Source organism: Theobroma cacao, chromosome 10 (genome assembly GCF_000208745.1).
Source record: "Theobroma cacao cultivar B97-61/B2 chromosome 10, Criollo_cocoa_genome_V2, whole genome shotgun sequence".
Lineage (NCBI taxonomy): Eukaryota > Viridiplantae > Streptophyta > Magnoliopsida > Malvales > Malvaceae > Theobroma > Theobroma cacao.
In genome coordinates this window covers 678704-705329 of record NC_030859.1, presented here as the reverse complement: position 1 = coordinate 705329, position 26626 = coordinate 678704, and the positions used below count along the sequence as shown (strand labels likewise).

The 26626-nt window shown below is 35.6% G+C and overlaps 4 protein-coding genes across 5 annotated transcripts; 1 reads left to right on the top strand and 3 right to left on the bottom strand.

The window, feature by feature from the left end:
* LOC18585835 (anaphase-promoting complex subunit 1) lies at positions 38 to 16137 on the bottom strand. 2 transcript variants are annotated; one of them, XR_001929869.1, is made up of 38 exons: positions 15810 to 16137; positions 15624 to 15687; positions 15408 to 15492; positions 14481 to 14767; positions 14250 to 14355; positions 13958 to 14118; positions 13522 to 13709; positions 13368 to 13437; positions 12971 to 13144; positions 12178 to 12656; positions 11210 to 11669; positions 10277 to 10615; positions 9904 to 9987; positions 9386 to 9478; positions 9222 to 9281; positions 8746 to 8844; positions 8293 to 8433; positions 7831 to 7911; positions 7586 to 7657; positions 7253 to 7324; positions 6535 to 6628; positions 6375 to 6457; positions 5851 to 5907; positions 5655 to 5732; positions 5403 to 5524; positions 5141 to 5301; positions 4923 to 4999; positions 4731 to 4844; positions 4537 to 4638; positions 3827 to 3967; positions 3432 to 3605; positions 3057 to 3120; positions 2832 to 2971; positions 2587 to 2744; positions 2084 to 2162; positions 1707 to 1805; positions 567 to 1067; positions 38 to 443 (listed from the first exon to the last, which is right to left on the bottom strand). XR_001929869.1 is itself a non-coding variant. In XM_018129241.1 (37 exons), exons 1-37 carry the CDS (start codon positions 16034 to 16036, stop codon positions 681 to 683), a joined length of 5472 nt encoding a protein of 1823 aa, XP_017984730.1. In that variant the 5' UTR covers positions 16037 to 16137; the 3' UTR covers positions 38 to 680. The 2 variants fall into 2 exon arrangements, 1 of the variants encoding a protein (XP_017984730.1); XM_018129241.1 differs by having other exon boundaries at positions 38 to 1067.
* LOC18585834 (em-like protein) lies at positions 17297 to 18028 on the bottom strand. The gene is made up of 2 exons (XM_007008870.2): positions 17820 to 18028; positions 17297 to 17730 (listed from the first exon to the last, which is right to left on the bottom strand). The coding sequence occupies exons 1-2, from the start codon at positions 17953 to 17955 to the stop codon at positions 17567 to 17569; spliced, it is 300 nt and encodes a 99-aa protein (XP_007008932.1). The 5' UTR covers positions 17956 to 18028; the 3' UTR covers positions 17297 to 17566.
* LOC18585833 (em-like protein GEA6) lies at positions 19388 to 20221 on the bottom strand. Its single transcript, XM_007008869.2, has 3 exons — positions 20060 to 20221; positions 19816 to 19954; positions 19388 to 19718 (listed from the first exon to the last, which is right to left on the bottom strand). The coding sequence occupies exons 1-3, from the start codon at positions 20219 to 20221 to the stop codon at positions 19549 to 19551; spliced, it is 471 nt and encodes a 156-aa protein (XP_007008931.2). The 3' UTR covers positions 19388 to 19548.
* Positions 23065 to 25549, top strand: LOC18585832 (probable protein phosphatase 2C 25). The gene is made up of 4 exons (XM_007008868.2): positions 23065 to 23608; positions 23820 to 24161; positions 24284 to 24463; positions 24571 to 25549. Exons 1-4 carry the CDS (start codon positions 23126 to 23128, stop codon positions 24742 to 24744), a joined length of 1179 nt encoding a protein of 392 aa, XP_007008930.2. The 5' UTR covers positions 23065 to 23125; the 3' UTR covers positions 24745 to 25549.

The following is a 26626-nucleotide window of genomic DNA, read 5'->3' as shown; positions in this document are numbered from 1 at the left end:
CAGAGGTCTAAGCCATATGTCTATAGGAGCTCACAAAGCAGTTCAATATATTTTATATTGCATGCTTAGGTCAACACTCGCCAATGTGGACAAGTGTACAAGTTTTGCTTTACTTAAGTTTTTTGCCTGGTTTTTTAATAAGAATCATGGTAAATTCTCATTAAATTAACTTTACCTTTCTCTTGAAGGAGACAAACTGCAAAACTCAGGCTACATTTACATCTATTTTACATCATAAAAACTACACTATATCAAGCAGAGATGCAGCAAACCTACTTGGTTTGCACCACCCAAGCAGCAGGTTCCTTGCATATGCCGTTTTCAAAATCTGTTTAATAGCTTATCTTAATCTATCCATGGCTCACCACCTTTCTGCTCTTTCAGAAACATAGCTCCCGCCATTTACTACTCATTGTGCAGTCTCTTTGCATTACTTTTCTTCTCTGCATCAGATCAAGTATCGTGTCAGTATTAAGTCATAGACCCGAAGGTATTGAAATAAGGAGGGTAGGAAGCAAGAACGTTTCTTCTTATTGTAAATCTGTTTGCAGTGCTTCGATTCTTGCCTCTTTGCTATGTACAATTTAAAAACGATTTCAAATGAGCTCTATCTTGGAAGAGCCTGGGATAGATGGTAAACACAAGACAGGAAAAATGCTCTCAGGTCTTCATCTGTCCACTCAGGAAGAAAACAAAATTCGATCTATCTCTTCGATTGCATTTACGTGAGTGCCTGGTAATAACAAACGTAACAAAGGTGCGGTAGATGATGAGATGTTCTTGGGCTTAATTTTGTCCACTGCTGTCTTGATTATAGGAGGAGCTGGTACACCAAACCATTGAAGATACCAAGAAAGAAGTGCTGGACTTTTCACTCCGAAGGATGGATCGCTAGGCCAACGTCCCAAGTTCAAATAATTACGCAAATCATCTTTTAATGCCTCCGAACAATTTAGGAGTTCTTCGACCCGTTTCCTAAGAGACCCTAAAAAGATGGACTGAACAATGCCACCTCTTGAAGTGGTCAACCTTCCACTCAACACAGCCTCATTGTAAGACAGGGCAAGCTGCAAAAAAAGGATAATCATAATTCTTACTTTCTACCAGAGATATTATACTCGTACCATGATAACTGCAAAAACTAATAAACGGAATCCTCTTCTACTCATCAGTTAACACCAACCAGGCTGCTATACATTGAAAAATAGAGCAAGGCGGAGCATAAGGCAACTCATCCCACAGATCCTATGTTGAAGATAATATAAATATAACATTATAATGGAGTCCAGAAGATAAAACAGATAATCAACTTTCTTTAGTAATAAATTAGGACCATACAAATTCCTAAAGGCCATAAAACAATAAAGTAGGCAGATGGACACAGGTGCACCTGATTACCCAAAAGCCAAAATGAGCCCCTATCTCAATTTTGTTCATAACTTTCTAAAGTACATCCAGCATACCTTCCTATATGTCACATTCAACACAACTTGGAAGCATTATAAAGAAGATTTTAATTCCTATATTTCTGAAATTAAAACAAGAATAGTTTTTCAACAAACAAGAACAAGTTCATATGCAATTTGTAATCATTACAACATAAGTATTTTAGTTGTTTACATGACCACAAAACAAATATCCCACAACTTAAACAAAATAATTGTACCATGAAACAAGCATACAACAGAGCAACTATGGAAAAGTACCTTTAAACTAGAGACGGATAGTGAGTTACTGACAACAACAGTACTACTGGAAACCTGCTCTGCCAAGGAGCCAATCGTGGCGTACAAGGACAAATAGACCTAAAAGGTAGAAACCCATAAACACTTAAAGATTATTATGAGGACAGTCACATATTTAGGAATAGACAACAAGAGTAAAGTAAGCATAGACCAAAATATTTAAACATTTACAAAAATGTGAAAAAGATTTTTCACTCGATAGTGATGAGAGTTGATCTGATTAACATTCTATTGGTATGGCAACCAATTAATTCATTTTCCAGTTGACATTACATTGCAATTGAGTAAGTCCTATACGATAAAGCAGAAATTCTCAAAGGACTAAATCAGACTATTACCTGCAAAAGAGCTGGTCTGTCCTTGCTTATGCACTCAAATAATACTTGCAAGCAAAACTCCTGGAAATCAGCATCATACCTACAAGCATCTTAATGGCAGGTTATTGCTAGTAAACAACAATTTGAGAATCAAAAAACATAATTTCTTTGCATAGAGAAAAAAGATGCATAGCAGATATGTCCATTTTCATTTTTCACCATCGCTGCACCTAAATTTCAAAATAGATGATAACATAGACACCTCAAACATGCAGAATAAACAATTTTCAACACTTCCTACGAATTACAATTGCCATCCAAAATAAATCCTCAAAGTTCACGAGCAAACCATTCAAAAGACCATGAACAGAGCACCCAAATCTACAAACGAGCAAAAGGGAGGAGAGGGGGGAGGTTGGAAGCACAAATAAAATCCAGCCCCATGCAATAGGATACCGCATTGCCAGTTCTAGGAGTGGAGGCCTGTATCTGTCAAGATATAAAATGGAGATTTCTGGACTTGCCTGCTATTCCAGGAGAGGTCACAGCAAAGTTGTGCAAAAGCTATTAAGCTTGGATCAGATGAGAATGTGCTGACCAGCTGGTCAACAGTAACAGCAGCAGGTCCATTGTTGCTATTATTACTTGGATTGCTTGCTGTTAGAGTTGTCAAACCAAACACCTAAGTAATAGACAAATCGACATCCTTGTTAAGACTACAATATATCAGAGGAAGGGCTGGTTAGTTACAAAGTTCTGTCCACAAAACCTTGTGCATTGCTCGCGAGAGCAGTGATTGACACCCTATGGGATCATCCACATAGGAACAAGCTCCAACCTTCCGTTTCACATGGAGGATACCAGAGTTAAATGGGTCATTCCTGTCTGTAAAACTCCACCAAGGCTTGTCTGTAGGGAAACAACTTCTTAAATTATCAGAAATATAGCAAATTGACATAAAGCAAGAACATTGCAGCAACAAACTTCACCCCACCTTCAGGAACAAGCTCAATCACTTGAGGCCAGTATCGAGGGCCACAGACACGAACTGTCTTTAACTGCAACAGCATATTAAATAAAGCATTAACCACAAGATAATTTTTCTAATTAACAGAGATAATTAGCAGACAGGTGAATTTTGTGATAGTTGACACACAAGCCGTCTGTAACTTGGATGATTTCACAAGATTAATTACAATAGCAAAAGAAAATCAGTTCATCCATGCCACAAACACTACTAGAAACTATCGCATGCAAAGCTAACAGATTTTTTATGCTAATTAACCTCCAAAATTATCAACAGAATTTTAAAGTAAGTCCAGAAATGATGACAATCCTAGTAAGTTTGTTAACAGATCTTGAAACTTACTACAGAACGCTCAGGCAGAATGCAAGGAGTAACCTCACAAAAACTTGTTTCTGAATAATGCTCAGTTTCCCTGATTGTAACTTCAAGAGGAGCATAAACAGGGAGGCCAGTGTCGACATCAACAGTTTGAAGCCAGCGAGCCTCCGTTGCAAGGACATACATATGTCTGAATGCCTGGAAAATGCACTTACTTATAGTAAGGAGGTAAAAGTAAAACATTGATCCCGTAAAGGAAAAAGACATCTGGTCTCTTTAAGCACAAATAGGATCCACTGGAGTGTACTGTCCAAAACCAATAGTAAAAAAATTCTTGCAATGCTTGTGACAAACCATATACTTTTCCCAATCAAATTTAACCTACCTTAAAAACACCGTAATACTCAATCTTAACATACCTGAAGGTGGCAACGGTTATCATTTGGTCCAGTAGGCAACCGTGGATAAAGAGTTATAAGCAATGCAGCAACAGAACTGTTGCTGGTAGAAAATGTCCTCATGCCTCCACCAAGAAACAGGAACCCAATTGCTAAGCTCACCTAAAATCAGTGCATACTTATAAATAAATTAAGATGACCTAGTAAGAAGCAAACTGATCAAATTTATGTTAGTCAACCTAATCCATTCTAGATTAACACAAGTAAACATGATTTATTTCATCTCATGGAAGAAGCCCATCTTGGGCTACACCGCAATCACGACCCAGAAGCCATCTCATGCTAACGTATTCTGCATTGTTTTCAGATGAAGGGTTGGCCATATAGACACTCTTAATGAGAGACAAATAAAATGGGAAAAAAAAATCATTCAGCCCTTTATGCTTCAACAGGTTTATAAGACCTCAATCATGCAGATTCAACAATGCTTAAGGCATTTAGCATGTCAGTGCCTGATAAATTAACAGCTTGAAATATCTGATGATCAACAACAGGTGAATTGTAGAATCCACATGCGTAAACCAATTTATTCTTCTTTATCTTATACACTTTCAGAATACAATACACACTTTCCCACATAAATTTAAAGCTTATGACATGCACGAGGAGATCATAAAATAAGCACATAATAATGGCTTATATCTTAAAATCTGCATGTGTAGAAATCTTACCGCCATCTGGATACCATAATTAGCATGCCCATCTATAGAGCTCCGGTTACGGAGAAACCTTAAAAGCCGGAAGGTTTGTAGATGTCCAGAACCAGCCATAACCTGTTTCCAAAATGCCTCAGAAGTCACCACTGTTACTCGGCAAAAATTGGCAAAAGGAAGAAAAATGATGATCATAAAGTCAATTTCTTTACCACAGACAGGGAGAGAACAACAAGATGAAGGCATATCTCCAAGGTGCCTCGATCAACGTACTGAGATAAACCCTTGGGGAAGGTATTCCCACTTGTAGTGGAAATGGGCTTGATCTGCAGCCATTAAAATAACTGATTTATCTCTCAAAAATGAATTGCAAACATTTAGCAGTATCACATTGTCTGTCAGACCTCATTCAGAAAGTAGACAGCATATTCATAAAGCAACTCCTGTGCATTTGCATCCTTTGTGCCAGCAAATTTCAACCCTGCCAACAATTAACCATTACAGATTTAAGATACACTCTTTTCTTTTTTTGGTGTGTGTGTGTCTATGTATGTGTCGTGTGGTTGAGAATAGGAAAGTGTAAACATAGTCAATATTAAATAAATCAGCAGGAAAACCATACCAAGAGAAATACATGCCCCAGCGACTATATTGACATATGCCTGGACAAAAGTTTCTGCATCCATTTCATCAATATCCATGGTATCATCTCTAAGGCCTTTGACACCATTTTTGACAATTTCAGGAATCTGGGATTGAATCCAATCTTTAGAGGGATGAATCCTGAAGAGGATAACCTTAAACTCAGGTCTAAAGACTAGAAGCTCACATGGAATTTCACACTGGATGATTTATTGTTAAGACATATTTAGTAAGTAAATTACCTGGCCCACATTATCAAATTCCGAGCAATGACGCGAAGCATTATAAAATCAGGTCTCACATATTGCAAATCAAAATGTGTTTGAGGGATTGTAAGCCTAGATACAATCACCTCTGATTCACTCTGTCATAAAAATTGGGAAAGGTGAGTAAATTGGATTTGTCATTTGCAAACATGTGATATTCCAAACATTAAAAAGTATACAAGCTGATACACTTTTGTGGAAAGTATATATGTCTGCGTTGAACATTACCTTCAAAAACATTAGAGCAAGAGCTATTATAGCCCCAGGTGCAGTGACATCAACATTGACAGTGGTTCCATCCATCATCTAATACACCAAAGCAACAGATATCAGTTGCCTTCAGATAACATATTAAGTATATTAACACATTTTTCACACACAGTGAAATTAGGGAACTTAATTAAGTCAAAGATAGGTAACAAACCTGCCCAGCGCCCCGGTTGTTTTCATCCATTGACGGTGCAAGCAGGAGGGATCTTTCCTGATTGAAAATAGTTTGCAAAAGAAAGGGAGAGTAGAGAGAGAGAGAGGAGTTGTACTTCAGAATATGTATAGAAATTCAAGAAAAAAGAACATGTGCAAATACATCTTCCTCCCAAGATAGTCATCCATATTGTTTTCATTAGCTGTCCAATATATTTGTCTCCTCCAAAACATAAAGAAGCACTAATTATTGTTTCAGCTGCTATGTCCTTTATCATAACTAACTGGTAGAAAATAGGAAAGAATCAATGAGGGTGAAGAATTTTACAAAAATAAAATGCATCTATTAGACCTTGTGCCAATTGAAAGGGGACAAATTTATTTGGAAGGAGAAGCAGATCAAGTGGTATAGTTCTTATTGTATAGGACTAAGAAATATGCTGCAAAAGCATTGATTTTAAATCCATATCATCTGCCAGGAAGAAAATGCAAAAGAACAACGCAAGTTTGAACTGGAAAGCATACATTACGAATTTCCTTTCCACCAATATAGTGGAATAGTCGATCAACCACCGTATCCATAAATCCCAACGCATCTTCCCCTCGGCCTTCAGTTAAGATTGTAGTTAGCTAGGACCAAAATTTAAAGGCATTCATTAATATAAACTCCCTAAATGGTCCATACCCAATGCAACAAGTCCCAATGAAAAGCCTGCAGAAACGGCATAACCCTCCCTTTCAAGGACGTTGTCACCTCCACTTCTTCGGCCTATTTCACCCTGTGAGAAGTAGCACACAAGTTTAATTGCAAGACATCCGCTAAATAATTAAAAATTTAGAGAACAACGTAGAAGCAGTCCAACAGTGCTGTATATGTTTACAATAAAGGGGCAAGCAATTTGCACCATTGTGACAAAATATCAAGGAAAAATGCATAAGAAATCAAACAGTCAGAACTCATGGGTATAAATAAAATTGTTTTTTAAGTGGAAGCTTTATCATTAACCAAGGAAGTACAGAATTGCCCAAATAGCTACAGTTAACATGTACGAAGGAAGTGGAATGTAAAAGTAAATATATCATGCACACCCAAAAAGTGCTAACAGACTTGAGGAGTAACATTCCAGAAATATGTGTACATGCATACATACATACATACATACATACATACATACATGCATATGTGTGTGTGTGTGTGTGTGCATAAACATTCACACACATACATTATGTATCTATATGTATACCTACATATATGTATGAAAGTATGCATGCATGCATTTCAAATATAGTTTGGAATTTTCTCATGACTAGTATAGAGCAGATGACTGTTGTTGACCTACATGTATAAGAAAAACACCATTATCTTTAGTTGATAAAAAGAACCATAAGGAAAAACAACATACCAATAATGTTTGCATTGTTTGGGGGTGCGCTGATCCTTCAAAAAGAAGCCCAACTGACATTAGTGCTGCAGTCTGTAAAGTCCAAAAAAGTTGTAGTAATTATTATTCTAAAGAATAGGGAAATAGAACAGATGAGGTAACTTTAATGTTCATGTAAAGACGCCCACACAACAACATTCCACTACTTGCTACCTTTGCATATGCAAGGTTTATTTCAGTTCAAATGTCAACATTGGAAACCTGATGATAAGAAAGTATGTATCTGCATATAAATTCCATCTGCATATAAATTCCTAAATGATATAGGTGAGAGCAATGCAATGGTCTTCTTACCTGCAGCAGTGTTGGTAACTCCAACTCTGGAAAGGAAGATGGATGTTGAGCAGGTATATGAACATAAAGGCACTGTATAGGGTAGAGCCATCATTCAGGTCAAGTAATTGGTAGCAGACATATGTTGATAGGCATTGATGGAAGGATGCTAACATTATCAGCAAAACTTAGGTACTTCTGCTTATAAACAACAAGAGATCAAGGTAGAAGCAAAAGTTAAACCTCAAACAAGCAGATATTATTACCTTAGATATTGCAGGTTGCATAGTCCCTCTGTATGAAGCTGCCAGGCCAAGCATTAAACCTACAGTTGTGCTTTCATGTTCCTATTGGTGAAAAGCATTTTAAGTATATTAAACCCTAATAGGAAACAAAAATTGAAAAATAATAGAACTAAAGAAGTAAAAATCTATTTGACTATTCAATGTATTTTATCAGAAGGTAATGAGCATAAAGTTATTTAGATACCAGAAATCACAAAGCGAATGCAACTACATTCAGGTCATTGTAGAATTAAAGACTCTAAAATATGATTTATTTTCATTTTAAAATTCTTTCTTTCCTTCAGAAAATGCATTTAATTAAATACTGATTTCTCCCCCTTCTTTTATCTTGAGAGTTCCAGAACCAGACACGGGGATCATCACACAACTAATGATATCGCAACCAATCAATTGCAAGAAGAAAGTGTAAATGAATAAGGAAACCTGTGAAAAATACTGGTATATGTCCGTAATAGTTAAAACATGCAGAAATCCGTGTAATCCCAGAGCAAGGAGAAGTCCGGCATGAATTACGTTTGGTTCCTCAGGCTTGTTATATACTATCCATGTTCTTGACACTTTGCCCTGCAGAAGTTTAAAATGCAACACATAATAATTTAGGACAGATAAGCGGGCATGTATGTACTACAAAATATATTAGCACAAAGACAACCGTAGCAAGAGAAAATGAACTTAAATAGAGCAGAGGCTTTGAAAACATAAATGAGAGCACACAGTCTCAAATTTCAGGATGTACTTTTAACTATATTTTTGGGAAATACAAAAATCATACCAACCAAGATAAGCAATTATTAATAGAATTTGTCCATGAAAAACATGAAATTTTGGCAAATCATAAAAAAGTACTACTATACTATCTTGAGATATCATATAAACCTGAAGTGGGGCCAGCCTTAACCCAGCAGCAACAGCATTGTGGAACTCTGGCAAAGATTTAAGTTCTTGTATGTTCCTTATGCTTGGATCAAGATTAACCTATCAATGTAGCAGATGTAGAAAATAAATACCGTGCAAATAACACGAAGGATAGAAATGGGATAAAGTTCAAAAGAGTAAAGATGCAAACATGACTATACAAAGTTTCTGTGGCTAAACAAAAAAATTCTTAACCCAAGCTTCCTACAGTAAAAACAAAATAGGCAATGAATCTTGAAAACATAGAGCAAAAATTATATTCCAAATACAATAATATTTTGCAGAAATTATTCTAGTTCAAAATGTCGTAATTGATATTAGAGTAGCTGATTCAAAGCAGAACTTGATAACAAACATGATATCGCCCAAAGAATGAATGGATGTGAAAAAGAAATGAAATAGCAATGAACTGAAACAGGAATCTTGATTGAACCTACAGTAGCATTTTGTTGGGCTGGCAACCGACCTGCTAAAACAAGCTTTGGGACAGTAAAGGCCTACATAAAGTTGCAAAAGATTCCATCAGAAAAAGTAGCATATATCTTCAAGTACTCAATTTCATAAAGATCATATAGATGTACAAACACAAAAGCATGGATACCTCTGTTAAAAGAGTATATATGGTCGCAAGAGTAAACGCCCCACGGCCAAGAGGAAGAGCCGTAGTCCTTTGTGCAAGTTGCCAGAGCTGAGCCTGTGCCAACAAACAAGAAAGCAACATAATACTACACAACCTGCATTGAGCTATATGTGTCCAGAGCAAACTGTTGTCATCATATTATTACTCTTCTAAATGACTGGTAACATGTCAGAGAGAAGAGAATACCAAACCAGATAAAGTTCATTCTGTGAACTGATTATGTATTATTATGCAAGCCTTCTTAAAAACTATTACCATCCCCTTACAAAGAAATTATCAACGGTGTTATCTAAAGGAAGGAGGACAATGTTGACTAATGCATCAGCATGTTTAAGGATGGTAATCTAAGAACATATAGAGATGCATGTGGTAACATATCAGATCAATTTATCAGCTGACAATTAAAACTGAAGCTACATGTGCTGGAGGGAAAAGAACTAACCATAGAATGTTCAAACCAAGCGACAAAAGAAGCATACCTGTTGGAGGTCCTGATCAGAGGCACTAGGGTTGACAGATGTTTGAATAGCCACAGGTCTTGCTGAGCATAGAAGGCGCCTAACCTATTATCAGTGATAGTGGCAAGTATGAAAAAAGTAAGGAATTTCAAGGACCATATTTCCATAATTAAATATAACAAGACCCAATAATATGCAACAAGAACTATGAATAACAATGGAAGGAACACTAAAGATGAATGTGCAATCCCATTTTAGTCTGTACAAAGGAAAAGCACTTCCTAATTTCATTCAAGACCTAAAGATGTATCTGTGAAGATCATAGACTGGTTACTTCTGAACTCAGTACACAGCACTTTGCAATTGTTCTTCAAAATAATGGACCAAAACAAACCTCATTTAATCGAAGATCCCGACCATAGCGCAACTGGGTGCAACAGCTGAATATGTGCTCCATGCCATCTGCCATGGATCCATCAATGGAATCTGTATCCTCAAACTTGGTGCTTTCCGGTATAATGGTATCCGATACAGTTGAAGGAATGGTCACGGGATGCAAATGTAGCATGTAAGGTGTAGACATAGGGACCAAATTCACATTTGTTTGCGTTTCAAGTTCCTTAAATTTGCATGAATGTGCCAAACAAGACAAGGCCAAGTCCTCTCGACCAAGAAGAACATATGCAGCTGCAGGCCAGCCAGCAGGAGGAGATTCCCGACATTTGTCCAAAGCCTACAAAGCGCATACACAAAACAATCATGCATAAAGGAAAGGAATAAAAAGAAGACGACAGTTATCAATAAAGATGCAAATAATTAATTACCAGCTCCTACAGTGACATGGACTTTAAGAAGTTTCACTCTTTTAAGTTCTTGTTAAAAATCACCCTTTTAGTGAGTGAATGTAAAAGGTACACAAATTCTGATAAGATCCTTTCAGGGGCAAATAGGAAAGTGAAATCATTAAAGTTCCTTAAGTAACAGGACAATAAGACATCCAGGAAGAATGATGTTCCCTAATGGATGGAGCGGAATGTTGAAAAAGTTGAAGTAGAAGTTCAACAATGAAAATTGGAGAATCATCATCATGACTGAGAATGAATATCAAATCTAATTAATATGAAAATCATATTAACATACAAAGACGAGAACAAATAATGGTAGTGTCCAGCCTTAATCATTGGTAATTTTATGTTTAACATTGCAAACCTAATCGTCCTTATCTGTTACTGTCACCAAAGACTAGCACCAAATTAATTATATCTTCAAGCCTTGTCAGAAGTCTATGATTAAAAGATTCCAAGCATTATGGGTTAATGGAGCTTACATGTCGAAGAGGAAGAGATACACCAGAGGGCAAAGAATCCAACTCTTTCAATCCAAATTTCTCCCCAACCATTGCCAACACTGTGAGCTCCTCATTAGAGCAAAATGATCCAGAGGCAATGTTGCAGCTAACACCAGACGAAAGCTTCTTTCCTATGAGTTTAGCACCACATAATAAACTGTAAAAAGAGACAATCTTTCGTGCCCAGCTCACCACAGAACTTCCGTCTTTACAAATTACAAGTGGAAGATAGTTAGAATTAGCAGGAGTACATCCATGTTGCAAACAATTTTCCAGCCATCTGAATAAACTGAAAGGAGTTTTCCTGGACAAAGAATTTGTGCCCATTCTGACTGTCTTGGAAAGTGCAGGAAAATCACGGACATAATGATCCAAATAGCATTCTTCACCCAAGAATTTAGCAATATTACACAACAGAATTGCCAGAAGCTCCAAATCCCTTTACGGAAATTTACACCCAAAAACACAAAATCAGAAAGATATTTTCCAAACTGCTCAACTAAATCCTCAAAGAAACAAATTAAGGGTAGTAAATATGAAGAGCCATTATACTATAGCCAACTGTCAAGTTCTCAGAGTAATTCAATCCTGATAAAGATCCTGCATCACATAACCTCAAAATCATGCCATAACAGGAATCTTGCCATTCCAAATGTGAAAAAAGTTCCAAACTCTTTAGAACTAAATTATGATCTCTCTCATTTGAAGTTGCATATCATCTGGCTACCAGGACAACATTAATTGTCATTTTATATTGTAGTATTTTAAATTTTTTTTCAAGGAACAGACATAGTCGTGAAACAATTGTCAACGGAAGCAACTGGATTGAAAAAAGTTTGGCAAGAAAGAAAAAAAGAGAACAAACAACAGACACAAAGATAGTTGGAAAAGGTCTTTTAGAAACTAAAGCACATGAAGACAGAAACATGGTTAAGACTTAGATTTACCTTCTCCGGAGATTATCCATTTTCAGACTTTCATAAACTGCATGCAGAGAATCCAAACTCTCCATTAATAGATCAAAGTAAAATGATTTTTCTGAATTTTTTGAACCATCTATATTTGATCTTATGGAATCCAATCCTGGCCTATCAAGTGCTATTCTAGAAGACAATCCAATGATGGAGTTAATCTTGAGGTAGTTCTCGTGAAATTTGCTATTAAGAAGAAACTCCCAAGATGACTTTGGAATCTCTTGAGAAACTACAGATGACTTCTTGCACATTTGCATTATAATGTCACAAAAAGCATTCCATTCTGAACCAACAGTAGAATTAGCCTCTGACAAGTAGCCAGAATCACCATCTCCCCAAAGAAGAACAAGAAAATGGTTATAGAAACTCGGACTCAGACCCTCAGCCATTGCTGTGATGCAATCATTTGCCAACGATGATGAAGGGCTCCTTCGTAGTGCACATCGAAACATCTGCAAATACATGGCAAATAAAGGTTGTTAAAGCTCATAACGAAGATATAAAAGCAAGAAACTTTTATAGATAGAAATGTGGTACAACTAATTCAAGGGCTACTAAAATTCCCCTCTTATAAAATTTTAAGTGCTTTAAAGCAGCAGCAACATTGGTGGAAACAGAAAGTGAAAGCTTCACTTATAGGGGCCAAAAAACCTATGCAATAGAAAAATAAATACCACAGACTTCTCAAAAGAAATCATGACAAATTGAAAAGTGACAAGAGTAGAGCACTTGAACTAATAAACTACAAGCATAGAAGTTATAATACCTGCCGATTGTTTACTTTCACATTGATATGTGCCTCAACAGCATCAGCCAGTCCTACGATCTTCAAGTCATGGGGGGGAACGGATGCTGCTCCTGAGAATCCTATATTATGGGAGAGATTGCCTCTGCCCAAACATGTAGGCAGCAGATACCTGCAGAGGCATAGCTTCCCTGACTGCATTTACAGCACACATAAATTATGAACCACCGGAAAAACAATACCAAGAAAACACACAAAGTACATAGCAGCATCATAAACTATCAGCAAAAGGAAGGTGCAAGAGACAAAATCAATTTTGGTAGTAAATGTATAAAAAAAAAAGTAATAAAGCACTGGCCACACCATTAAAAACCAAAGCAGAAGTTAATTTCAAAAGCATGAAAGGGGGGGAACTTACATAAAGGAGTAATATGTTTTCTGGTGCCAGAACAATGATGTCTGTATACGGAAGTGGTCCCACCTTCACACTGGAAAAAAATCAGAGGAAATTATAACAAAGAATCTTAGAAGATCAGCTGGGTCAAATAAAACAAAAGCAAATGTAGCAATACCCGGGTCGTGTCACAATGACAGGAGCAGCAGCAATTGCAGGTATGCTCCAGCTCATATCAGGTTTAACATCAAATAGAATCTCATTATTTATTTCAACAGTCTGAAGCCTTAAAGACAGTAATTTTTTTTGCTCTAGGAGAAGAAAACAAATTACGGGAGCTGCATCATCATCAGTTGCAAGAAAAACCTGGATATGAGACCAGTAGTTAAATACAGATAGGTAAATAATAAAATGTCCAAAAGGAAACAACACTATAAAAATAAATATAAATTTCAGAGAATGTGGTTGACAAATCAGTGAATTGGGAAGCACAAAAAAAAAAGCATAAAACAACAACAAACTAAGCCTTGTCATACAATATGGGATCAGCTATATGGATCATATTGCAACATTAATAAAGAGAAATGCCAAAAAAACAGAGAGGGATCAAGCACCTTAGAAGCAGCTGTGTGAGCACCCTTCCCCTGCCATATTCTACGGAAGCAGAAGCGCTTCGGTAATACACCAGTAGGAACTATAGCAGACACGCTAGCATTTTCTACTTCAAGGCTAGAATTAATTACTTCAGCGACCCAAACTGAATGCTGCATTTTTACTGCATACATAGTCACAAAGGCATAACTAAATTATATACATGGCACATACCCACTACTGATTTTTTTCTAAAAAAGAAAGGAAAAGTAATAGAAGGGAAAAGCATTAATTACACAAAGTTAAATGTAAAACCTTTGTTATACGATGCCATTAGAGGGATTAGATCACTAGTCCAAATCGTTCTTTCATCAAAATCCCTCATTATGTTCAGTTTTCCTCTTTCTTCAATGTAAATTGACTGCAAAATTCAAGGCATGTACTATTTTCAGCTCTAAACATAAAATCAACTATCAAACGGCTCCAAATGAAGAATCAATGTTAATGTATGTAAAATCTCCAAATAAGATGCATTCTATTACTCACCTGTGGTTCTTCCAGTAGATCCTTCAGAATCAGATGTGAGGACATTGAGCTTGATTCTCCCTTAATAAGATGATCATATGCAGTCAGAAAACTAAAACTATGTTGTGGGCTGTACCCACTTTCTCTTCTATTACGAATTATATCACGTGAACCTAATGAAGGGCTTGAAAATTTAAAAGGGCCATGTGTTAATGAATTTCCATCTGCCACCTGCTGGAGTAACAGGCCAAATGGAAGAGACCATATGGATATGATGGAATAAGGAAGCGGAATGGATACTACTTCACCTGTTATACAAAACAAAAGTGGTGGAAAATCAGTTTTGTTCTGCAATAAGAAATCAGGTTTGAACTAATCCACTGAGTTTAATGAGCCAAAACGAACTCAATGAAACAGGTAAATCCTAGAAAAGAGTAAACCACTACACTAATTAGATAGTGGCTCCTCTCTAATAGAAATAAGCATATTGCGATTCTGACCCTAATGCTTCAACCTTAAAGAGAAGGAAAAAAAAGAGTGCATGAACCACACTTTAATCCTTTTTTGCTTTTTGTTCAGACACTTTAATCCATACTTAAGAACAAGGAATGCACAACTTGACAAAAACACACTGTTCTAAAACTATTCATATCACCTATAATAGTTATCTATAGTTATCAAATGCCAACCATCCATAAATACAAGGTCCATGCCGGATCCATATCAGAACTACACGAACCATGAACCCAAACATTGTGAGTGATTCGGAATGATATAGTGAACATAATTCTAGCTCTCCTTCAAAAAATCCAAAATCATGAAACATCCCAATCTCCTGATAATAAGGATACTTCCTCGGATTAATATAGTATGGCAAGAGTTTGAGATATACTATGTAAGTACTACGGCAAGATTTTTAGAGAATCAATTTTCATCTATAATGCTTACCTGATATATTGTAAATTGTTAAAGAATCAATCTGTAAGACACAAAGAAGAGCTTCCGACATGTCACCCATACGGCACCAGCATGCCTAAAATTAAGGTAAAATTGTTGTCAAAACAAATTCCATTCAGTACAAAAGGAGGAAAATGGAGCAATAATATGATTCTTGTCTAGCTAAAACATCAATTTCACGATCAATTAATTACTTAACAGACTTACCTTGATGACTGGAGAAGGTAAGGTAAATCTCTTAAACACTCTTGAACCAACGCTCCAAATTATACTGTTACAGGCAAGTAAAACGCTCAAATCGAGCTCAATAAAAAAAAGTAACAATTAATTACTTTAAACCGAAACTTTAACGCTTCAATCTTGTTAAAACAAATGCAAGGTGAAATTATTTACCGGTTGCCTCGAATGAAAAGCTCGTGATCGCGGCGGTCACTGAGAGCTGAAGCCGAGGCGTCATTGTCCAAGTTCTCGTCTCGTTGCCTCGCGATTTCTGGATCGAAGAGGAGATAATCGTAATTATCGGCCGAATTATCCGGCGGTTTTCCATCGAGTGCCTCGGCGATTAATCCAAACGGCTTGAACTCGCCGAGTACGGTGAGTTGGCGAACGCCAACGGGCATATTTTTGAGGATGAGTCGACTCGGTGAGACGATTGCTAGTTGGTTGAGTAAGTGAAAGAGTGGGAGAAAAAAAAAATCAAATGAACTAATGATGCTTCTCTGAATATCTCCCGCTCTTTTTTTCCCTTGAATTTTTAATTTTCTACCGAGGCTAAACCCTAAAGAGTTTTCTGTTTGGATCCTTGGAATGGTGTGTCCGCAATAGGGATAAGAACAAACCTGCGCTGACTCAGGAAACGTTATTCCAATTCTTCAAATAAATATTTTTACACGTATTTTTTAATGAATATAAAAATGTTTCTTTTTTATAGTAAAATTAATTAAATTTTGAAGGTAAATACGTAGGATTCAACTTACTACTAAACTATCAAATTATCATTTATAATAGAATTAAGATGTTTAACTATATTTGTAAATAATTACCTTTACAAAACACCATTAAATTACATCAAATTAATATTCAAATATTTAATTTATTGATTAGTACATGATCTCTCTCAAGCTAAACCCATGGGGTATGATATGAACCCATGGGGTATGATATGATGGTAAGATAGTAGTATATTAAGAGGAATTTGACCTTATTGAAACATTCAGGAACATGCATGAAGCATATTCGAGCCTGTTGAAACATTCAGTATTAACGTCTATGGTGCATTCGACCCTATTGAATCATTCAAGAATATGCATGGTATAAGGAAAAGTATTTTTATATTATGAAGCATACATATTTACAATGTTATACAAATTTGTATATGTGATGATCAGTTTTTGCAGAAAATTATGATGAAAATTTAAGAAGCAGATTTCATAGAGACAACATGAAAGACTAACATTAAAGATATTGATCTGTGATTTGCATTGATGCTGAAAATCTAGTGAGTTCATGTTGTGTTGCTACTTCTTATCTTTCACTGTCCTTTATACATGGGGCAATCGACCATGTTGAAACGTTCAGGAACACGCATGGGGCATTTGACCCTGTTGAAACATTCAGGATTAGCGTGCATGGGGCATTCGACCCTGTTGAAACATTCAGGAATATGCATGGGGCAATCGACCCTGTTGAAACATTCAGGAGCTTGTGCATGGGGCATGCATGCTGCTATTGCCATATAGCTCGACGTTAGTCATTGGTTTTTTGTTGGTAAGCTTTTAATGAAATCCATCGCGGCAAGAAAACCATTTGTTGGAAACATGCACGCAAGTGACTCAACTAAACGAGCAATTAACAAAACAAAACAAAGGTAGCAGTACGTATACTACTTAAAACCACACATTCATTAAACAAAACAACTCACACAACAGCAAACAAACTACCAGAGAACACACTAGGAAATCAAAAGCTTAGCTAGCTTAGATACACCAGCCAGTGTTTTTACATGATCGGCTGGTTTAGTTTTTACTCGAAACCTAAAACAAGATAAAAAAACAACAATAGTCACAAAAGAGTTTCTTAAATGAAGATCAGTGTTAGGCGGCCTTCATGGGGGAAAATTAAAACCACATTTTTTTCTGAACAAAAGCAGATTAACTGTTGTTCCTGTACTTGGATTCATCGATGGGCATGCCTTCTTCTGCAGCACGTTCCCCTCCAGGCTTATCAGTAGTGCTGCGACCTCCTTTGCGCCCCATTTCCTGGTACCCTTCTCTCCCTATCTGCTGCTTTCTCGTCTCCCCTCCTCGGTGCCTCCCTTCACACAGAAAAAACAAGACGATCAAAAACTGCAACTTTCAAAGCAAAACTGATTAAAAACTCAAGAAGAAGAATCTGTTTATTTACCTTCAGCAAGTCGCTCCTGGGCTTCCAAGCTTTTCCCACGAGTTCCACCGGGAACCACGACCTCTCCTAGCCTGGCCCTCGCATCAAGCTCAGCTCTTTCCTCGTCGGAGGCGTTTTTCACTTGCTCTGAGGCCATTCTTGTTCCTTCTTGTCTTTGTTTTTCGACAGACGAACACTTTTTGCTAGTTGTGATGCGGTCGGGGAACGGTGCTTTTAGCGGTGCGATGGAGCGAGAGAGACTTATAGGTAGAGTAGGGAGTGACGTGCTGTCACCTTATGCGACGCGTGCTGGATTACGTGGCAGAAAGGGTAGTGGATTGTATGCCACGTTGCTGCATTGGGACAAATATAATGACACGTGTCCTCTGCATGTCTTCATTCATTTTTCTAAATCCCTTTTAGGAAAAATAATGAAAATTACGGAAAGCAAATTGACAATTGGCCTAACCTAATCGAAACCTTCCCATTTGTCTCCTTTTTTCCATACAATTATTATCATTAAGCCTCTTATATTTAATTCATTCACAAAGGTAAATTCAAATTTTGTATTAAATAATATTTTTTAATTTATTTTAATAATTAAAGAATAAGAGATTTGAAGCTTACTCTTTAGATAGGGATTATGCATCAATCAATGAGCCAAATGCTCAGATGTAAATAATATCTTTTCAATTTTTTAACTTTTTATGAGTAAAAAATATAATTAAAACTAAATTGTACTGCTTTCTGTTGATTAAAAATAAAGTATATACATAATGTTTGATTAAATATGTAAAAAATATATTAAAATAAATCTAAAAATATATTAAAATTTACATATAATTTAATTAAAAAAATATTGATTAATAAAGAGACATTGATAATAATAAAATAACTTGCTTACTAGTGCAACAAAATATTTACATCTAATTTGCACAATAATTATAGGCATTTTTAATAAATAAAATACATAAAAAGTATATTTAGAAAAAAATATATGAAATTTAAATCACCTATTTATCCTTTAATTTAGTTCGAATGTGATTAAAAGTTATAATATATATTTGAAATAGTTCTCTATTTTTCATGTAATATTTCCTATCATTAAATTTTAATAACTTTTAAATCAAATTAAAAAGTACAACGTTCCCATTTATCAATAAATAAATAAATAAATAAATTTAGACATGTACATTTGACCCTCGTTTATTTGACACCTCGACCCTCTTGTCTTACACGTTGTTGCACTCTTTTCTATAGTAATGTCTTACTCTTTTAATTTTAATCACAATTTTTTGCTTTGCTATAGTAATGTCATTAATTTTCTCCAAAACGACTATACTTCGTGCCATTCTTGACCATTTTTTTCTATTTCTTTTTTCCATTGAATTTCACAACTATAATAAAAGAGAATATTCTATTTTTCACAATTTATTTTTTATATATTAACATCACTTTATTTGCATAGTTTTCCATAAATTAAATTATTTAAGTAAAATTTTAATAATAATTAAGCAAAAATAATTTGATTCTAATGGTGTTATATTCAATCTTAACAAATATCTAAAATAACAAACAAAACCTTCGTATAAAAAGAAACTATTACTTCATTTGATACATGGATCAAACACAAACTAAGAGGAAACAAAGGAGTTTCACTACTTTGATACAGACAAAAGGAACTCCTTTTCCCACTAACTCAAAAGCTAAGCAAAGAGCTGTCTATCAGGAAGAGGTTGGCTGGTTGGGTTTAGCCCCTCTGGCTTGTCCTGTACTTGTTCTCGTCAATCTGAACCCCTTCTTCGGCTGCACGTTCCTCGCCGGACTTGTCACCGGTGCTGAGTCCGCCTTTGCGGCCCATTTCTTGGTACCCTTCCGTTCCTATCTGTTCATTCCTCGTCTGTCCTTCCCGGCTGCTCCCTTACAAAAAAAGCCTCATAAAATCACAAAATTTCTTCGAAAACATGAGAATATAAGGCTCTCAATAAAAGGGTTTTTAGATTATTTAATTAATTACCTTCAGCCAGGTGTTCTTGAGCTTCGAGGCTCTTGCAGCCGGTTCCGCCAGGGACGACGGTCTCTCCTTCCCTTGCCCTGCGATAGAGCTCCTCTTTTTGCTGTTGGGAACTTATGACTTCTTCTAAAGTGTTGCTGACCTAGGAGTTAAACTGTGGGCTTCTTAAGCAGCGCGAGACGAACAAACGGAGTTTCGTTTTCTTAATAAGCATATGATGGGGATGGTGCGATGGTGATGCTGGTACCACGGATGGGGAAATATATAAGGCGGGGGAGTAAGCGGTGGCAGGGTTATGTTTTCCGATGCCATTGCCACGTAGTGGGTTGGGTGGCGGAGTCTGGTTGTGATACACGTAAGTCAGAGTCGGGAAATAGGATGACGCCAGTACTTTCTTTTTCTCAAGCATGGCTGTGGGAAACTCTTTCGCTCGAAGACACGTGTTGTTTTCGTTAATGTTTATATTTATATGCATTATTAGAGTTCGCGCATTATATTTATACATTATAGAAAATTTTCCAATATATATAATTTTATTAATAAAATATTTTTAAAAATTAAAAATTCCCACAATTTAATACTCCTAATTTTAAAAATATTTATCTAATTTTTTTAAATTTTTTATTTTTTTATATTTATGTGACAATATTATGTAATTCAATGATAATGTAATATGTGATATATACTAATAATACATTGTATATAATCTCTTAATCGCATCCTAATACGTTGAGTCATTCAAAATAGAATTTTGTCAAACCACAAATTAGTGTATATATATATTAATCTTTATCAAAATCGAATTAAATTTTAATCTAATATAATCTACATTCATATCTATATATACATAATTAAATATAAGAGTTCAAAGTATATTACAAACTTGTTGAGCTATTTGACCCGTTTTAACTATCTGGTCTAGTAATAGTTCATTTTCCTTTGCCCTATTTCAATTATTTGATCTAACAATAGTCCTTTTGACCTAATTTAAACTCTTGAATCGCATAATTAACATTCAAATATTTATTTATATTAAAAATATGCCAGTAAACAAGTCAAAAAAAAAAATTTATGAGTCAACAATAGGTGGAATAGGTGGGATAGTTGATCTAATCAAAGAAAAATGATAAATATGAGGTCACCTGTATATATAACTCTCTCAAATTATGGAATGCTTCTCGAAAGGTGCCCATCAAGGTACTAAAAACTAAAACTTTTTTCCATTTGTGTCAATGTTCGATTTTCTTTAATTTTTTAAAAAATGAAATAAAAATTTAAGTGAATATATTTTATATTAAATTTAGAAAATTTACATATTCAATAATTTTTAATTTGAAAAATATTAAAAAATAAATTTATAACATTGAAAAAGTAAAAAGTCTAATTTTGGGTGGTTGGAATATGAGAAGATGTACCCACTTTACAAAGACATTGCTGTAAAATGCTCTTGCTCACATGTATACATTTATATTCAACGTTCACAACTTACATTAGAATGCCCACTTTGTTTGACCAAATTTTTATAATAATCCCCTTTTATATATGTATCTACATGTCAACGAGATTATTTAGTGTTTAATTTTCGTGCGTCAGGCGTCGATGAGAACGAGAATCGAATTTGGCAAAGCTCAAGTTTATTTTGGGAAGTTCCAAGTTTCCTTTTTTGGTCAAGAAAAACGAAGAAGTCGGTCGGTTTACTAAATCAAATTTAATATTCAAATAATGAACAGAACAAGCTTTTGTCATTAGTGGAACAGTTCAGATTTAGGGTAGCCGAGCTATGCTTGCTTGGACCTGATCAAACTCTAGAGCATAGAATTTGATACTGTCCCCTGCTCTAGGCCGGTTTTACCTTTTTTTCATGTAAGGTTTTCACACTATATATATATATTTATATAAAACGATAATGATTGTGTAAATCAAATCACTCGTGATAATTACATATTAAATGACTTTTAATTATGCTTGATATAGTAACAAAAATATAATAGTAAATCAAAATTTTTACTTGTACAAAAGGTTCTATCATATATATATATATATATATATATATATATATTATACNCATATATATATATATATATATATATATATATATTATCAAAACACTTGCATATATATATATATATATGTATAATTAATATGATTTATGTGAAATAGTGATAATCTTGTAAACTCGATTATACGAGGCAATTAATTGTAAAATCTTCACAGAATAAAGATATTACAATTTCAAATATTTTTCATATTAAATGACTTAAATTACAAGTAACATCTTAATAAAAAATCATAATAAATCAAAAAATTTGATGGTTTTATTAAATAGCACCAGTCAATTATATATTCTCACTAAAACCCAACAAAAATATATTGTTCAAATTGAATAAGATAAAACCATATAGATAAGTTAATGTGGTTGGAAATTATGTTCGAACATTAAATATTAATTTTTAATGAGATTCAAATAAAATAATAAATAATTAAATTTTAATCGAATTTAAATTCAAGTGACTTACTTAGAAAAATGACAAGGAAAATGTAAGGTATAATAATGAGAGAAACACCGTCTCTAACTAAGCTCCGGGCTAATTAATTAAACCTAGTTTGACCGCAAAGTTATTCTCTCTTTTAGCTTTTATTGGCCAGTCACTTGTTCTATGTTGATTGGACAGATTTGTTTATTATTATCCTTTAACTTACGTGACAAAAACTTGAACGGCAAACTGAGGAGAATTAGACAAAGTCCACTCTTTGGTATAGCGCGTGCACTGTCAGAAAATCATAGGGCTCATCTAAAATAAAACCTCAAAACTTTGGAAAGAATATATATTATTATTATTATTAAATAAATATATTAAAAAATATTTTAAAAATAGTATAAGGATAAAAAATATATATAAAGTAATTTGAGTATTTAGTTTATTGATTGATGCATAATTTTTCTATCTAAAAAATAAAATTTAATTTTTTTTTCTCCATTATAAAAATATATATATAGGGAATAATGAAATAAATTAGAGAAAGATAAGCATATGCAAAACGAGTCAACCCGGCGATTCCTAACAAAGCGGAAACTTAACATCACGCGCCCAAGTGAAAAGGGCGCTTCAATTGCCTCCCTCAAATCAAGAAATTCAAACCGAGTCAAACTGGGAACTCAAAATCCTGAAGCAAACCAGAAAACGCCACGTCATGTACCGTCTTCTTCACGTATATAAACAGAAGAGGAAACCAACTCCCTCTCTCAATGTTCACATCTCGTAGCTGGGCCTTCGTTTCTACGTTTTCTCCCTCCTTTCGCTACCGAAGAATAATGCCTTGGGCTCTGGTGGTTCCAACCTCTCCGATGTTCTCACCCAAAAAACTACCTTCGATTTTCTGCAAATCGGACGGCTCAGCTTTCCCCTTATCTCCTCGCGTCAACGCCTCTCAGGCGCCTCAGTCTCCTTCATCTCTTCCGTTATCCTCTCCCAAATCACCTCGTCCTTTCTCATCCGCCTCCGTTGCGGCACCGCAGTCGCCGTCGGTGTCATCGTCATCATCATCGTTAAAATCTTCGTTGTCTTTGGGAGCCGACACTGCGTCGCCTTCGGTGGTGAAGAGGAAGAGGCCAGCGATGATAGAGATTCCTACGCCAATGGCGGTGAAGCTGGGGTTCGCGGCGGAGACGCCGAGAGGGGAGGAGGAGGTGCAGGTGGAAAGGGAGGGGTATTCTGTTTATTGTAAGAGAGGAAGAAGAGGGAAAATGGAAGACCGTTACTCTGCTGTTGTTAATCTTACCGGAGATTCTAAACAGGTCTATTTCCCCTCTAATTTTCTTCTTTTAATCATTTTAAATGCATAGAAATTTTAGGACTATTTTGTTTCTTTTATTTGCTATGTCATTGTTGGATTGATTTGTTGAATTGAAAAGTAAGAAAAGCAAAGATTAAACCCTTATTACCATCAACAGTTACCAAAACAAGGCTTTGACTTTTGCATGACCTGAATTGATTATGAATATGCAGGCCTTCTTTGGTGTTTTTGACGGGCATGGGGGTTCAAAGGCTGCTGAATTCGCGGCGAAGAACTTAGATAAGAAGGTAATGGAGGCGGTATCAAACAGATCATGTGGAGAGGGAATCGAAGATGCAATTAGAGAGGCATACTTAACCACGGACATAGATTTTCTAAAGGAAGATGTAGTTGGTGGTACTTGCTGTGTCACGGCAATGGTACATGAAGGTGATATTGTTGTATCGAATGCAGGTGATTGTCGCGCTGTTATGAGCCGAAGTGGTGTAGCAGAGGCTTTGACTTCTGATCATAAACCTTCAAGGCAAGATGAGAGAGACAGAGTTGAAGCTTTGGTATGTAATCAGCTATTTCTCTTGGTGCATCTTTAGTTCAAATTTCAATATATAATGAAAATTTAAAGACAAGATTGATGATGTGAAATTAAAGTTTTCTGTTTTGATGTTTGATCTTGTAGGGTGGCTATGTGGATTGTTGCTATGGTGCTTGGAGAATACAAGGTTCTCTTGCTGTATCGAGAGCAATTGGGGATAAACATCTTAAACAATGGGTAATTGCGGAACCGGAGACGAAATTGTTAAAAATTCAGCCTGAGTGCGAGTTCTTAATCCTGGCCTCAGATGGTCTCTGGGATAAGGTAAATGTTAGACCGAATTTGTTCATATAATCGCTTTTGAACCTCCTTTTATGATCCTTTTTGAGTTGTTAATGATGTTGTATTGAATTTTTTGACTTGCCTTTCAGGTTACCAATCAAGAGGCAGTAGATTTAGTTCGGCCTTTCTGTGTAGGCGTTGATAAGCCTGAGCCATTTTCTGCTTGCAAAAAGCTTGCTGAATTATCATCATGGAGAGGCTCGTTTGATGATATTAGTGTTATGATAGTTCAACTACAACATTTTGTTTCTGGACTTGTTTAGATGAGGCTGGTTAAAGTTTTTACTCCACCTGCAAGTCTTCCATTTTAAATCAGAAACTTGCAGCTATTAAGCTAGATGAGCCGTGACTCTTTTCAAATTGCTTCATCCATTATCCTGGAGAAAATGGCAGTGTTTATGGTAATGGCAGTAAGCAGTGGTTGCAATGTTGACGAGGATAATAGTTTAACCTGGACATCACTATGATTTAAAGATGGCGTTATGGTATACCAAAATGTCTTGCAGATCATCAGGCTGTGATCACTTTCCCATGCCAGTGTGTTATCTCATGATCTTAAGTTGCTCATATTTGAGGTTCAATGGGTTCCGTACCACCATGATAGCAGGAAGACAGTTTCAATTGCCTTATCAGAACAAAAACAAAGGCGGTATCGACTGATCAGGGATCCTCACATAGTTTGTCATTATCACCCCCTGATTACATGATAATAGTTCTTAAAAGGTAGATAAACAGGGAGAATTTTCTGGAAGTGGAGCACTTGTAGCAAAGTAGCAGCTGCCCATGGTCATCCCTACAAGTTGCCATCTTGACCAGCTGTTTTTTCTCTTTCTTTTTGGGGATTGTTCCAAGTCAAGAAACGGTTTCTGAATTGTTGTTTAGACCAGATGGGTCACGTTTGGCAGCTAGCTGGGCACTTTTCCAATGATGGATGAATGGTTTCTCAATCCTCTTTATATTAGCAATGATGCAATCAAATTAGTTCATGTTGCCTCCTCTTTTGTCTGTTACAAATGCAATATTTTAGCTTTACTTTTAGAATGAATTTGTAGTATTTTCTTCTTGTAAGCATGGGATGCTGCTCTTGTGAGTCCCACTCGACATCTTGACTCCACAGCAACAACTGGGCATTTTTTTAAACAATTCTACCAAACCCAACTGCTGGCTGGTCTGAGGTAGACAACAAGAAGACAACAACCTCAAACCCAGAATTCCAGCCCAAATAAGAGTCCATTTGGGCTGGTTTCCCAAACCTGTATTTTGTGGGCTTTTATTTTTTTATAAAATATCTATACGTGTAATTTCTCGAATCATTCAAATTTAATTCAAATACAAAAATAGAATAAAATTTAGATAGAAATTTTAAGTTCGAGTCGTGGTACTTTATCGATCTTTGTTTTGGCTTGATACACTTGGGTCAAAGTATTCATCGAGGGCGGTGAGAGTGATGAAAAAGAGAGAAAATTAAGCATAAAAAAAAAACAGAGAAAGTTCTCTTTAGCATGACAAATTGTCAAGGAGTTTGGCTAAGAATGCAGGAGATTCCCTTTTGCTTAAATCCGAATAAATGAAAATGACAAAAGATTGTTAATTAGTGCATATGAAAAGTAAAACTTCCCTCCCAACTTCTGATATTTTTTCCAGGAAGAGGCCCATCTAATTGACAATCAAGTAAATTATAAGCCTTTTCTTGGAATTACAGTGAGTTTTCCATGTCAGCCTGAGCTATGGATTGATCCTCCCTAGTATTTGTTCAAACATCACTCATAATCAAGTAGAAAGTATACATTACCCCATTGCTTTTCCTTTTTCTTCGTTTTGGAAGCATTAAAGGGAGCTGGGGCCTGGGTGGGCTTGCTTGCGTGTACTAACTTGATGTAATCCCATACCCCCAAGTCAACCCCAACAGAGAATCCCAGAAACAAAAATATCTGCCATTTTCTTTTTTCAACAATTCTTTTTCATATACTAAAAATATATTTTCTTAACTCTATAAAATCAAGAAAATTTTAACCATGATGCAAACTTTGATATTGTTATTGAATAAGATAATGTTTCATTTGATCTATATTTGATATGACTAAATTTTATAATTATCAGTTAATCAAATATTATCATTTTCTTAATACATAAATTTAAAATATA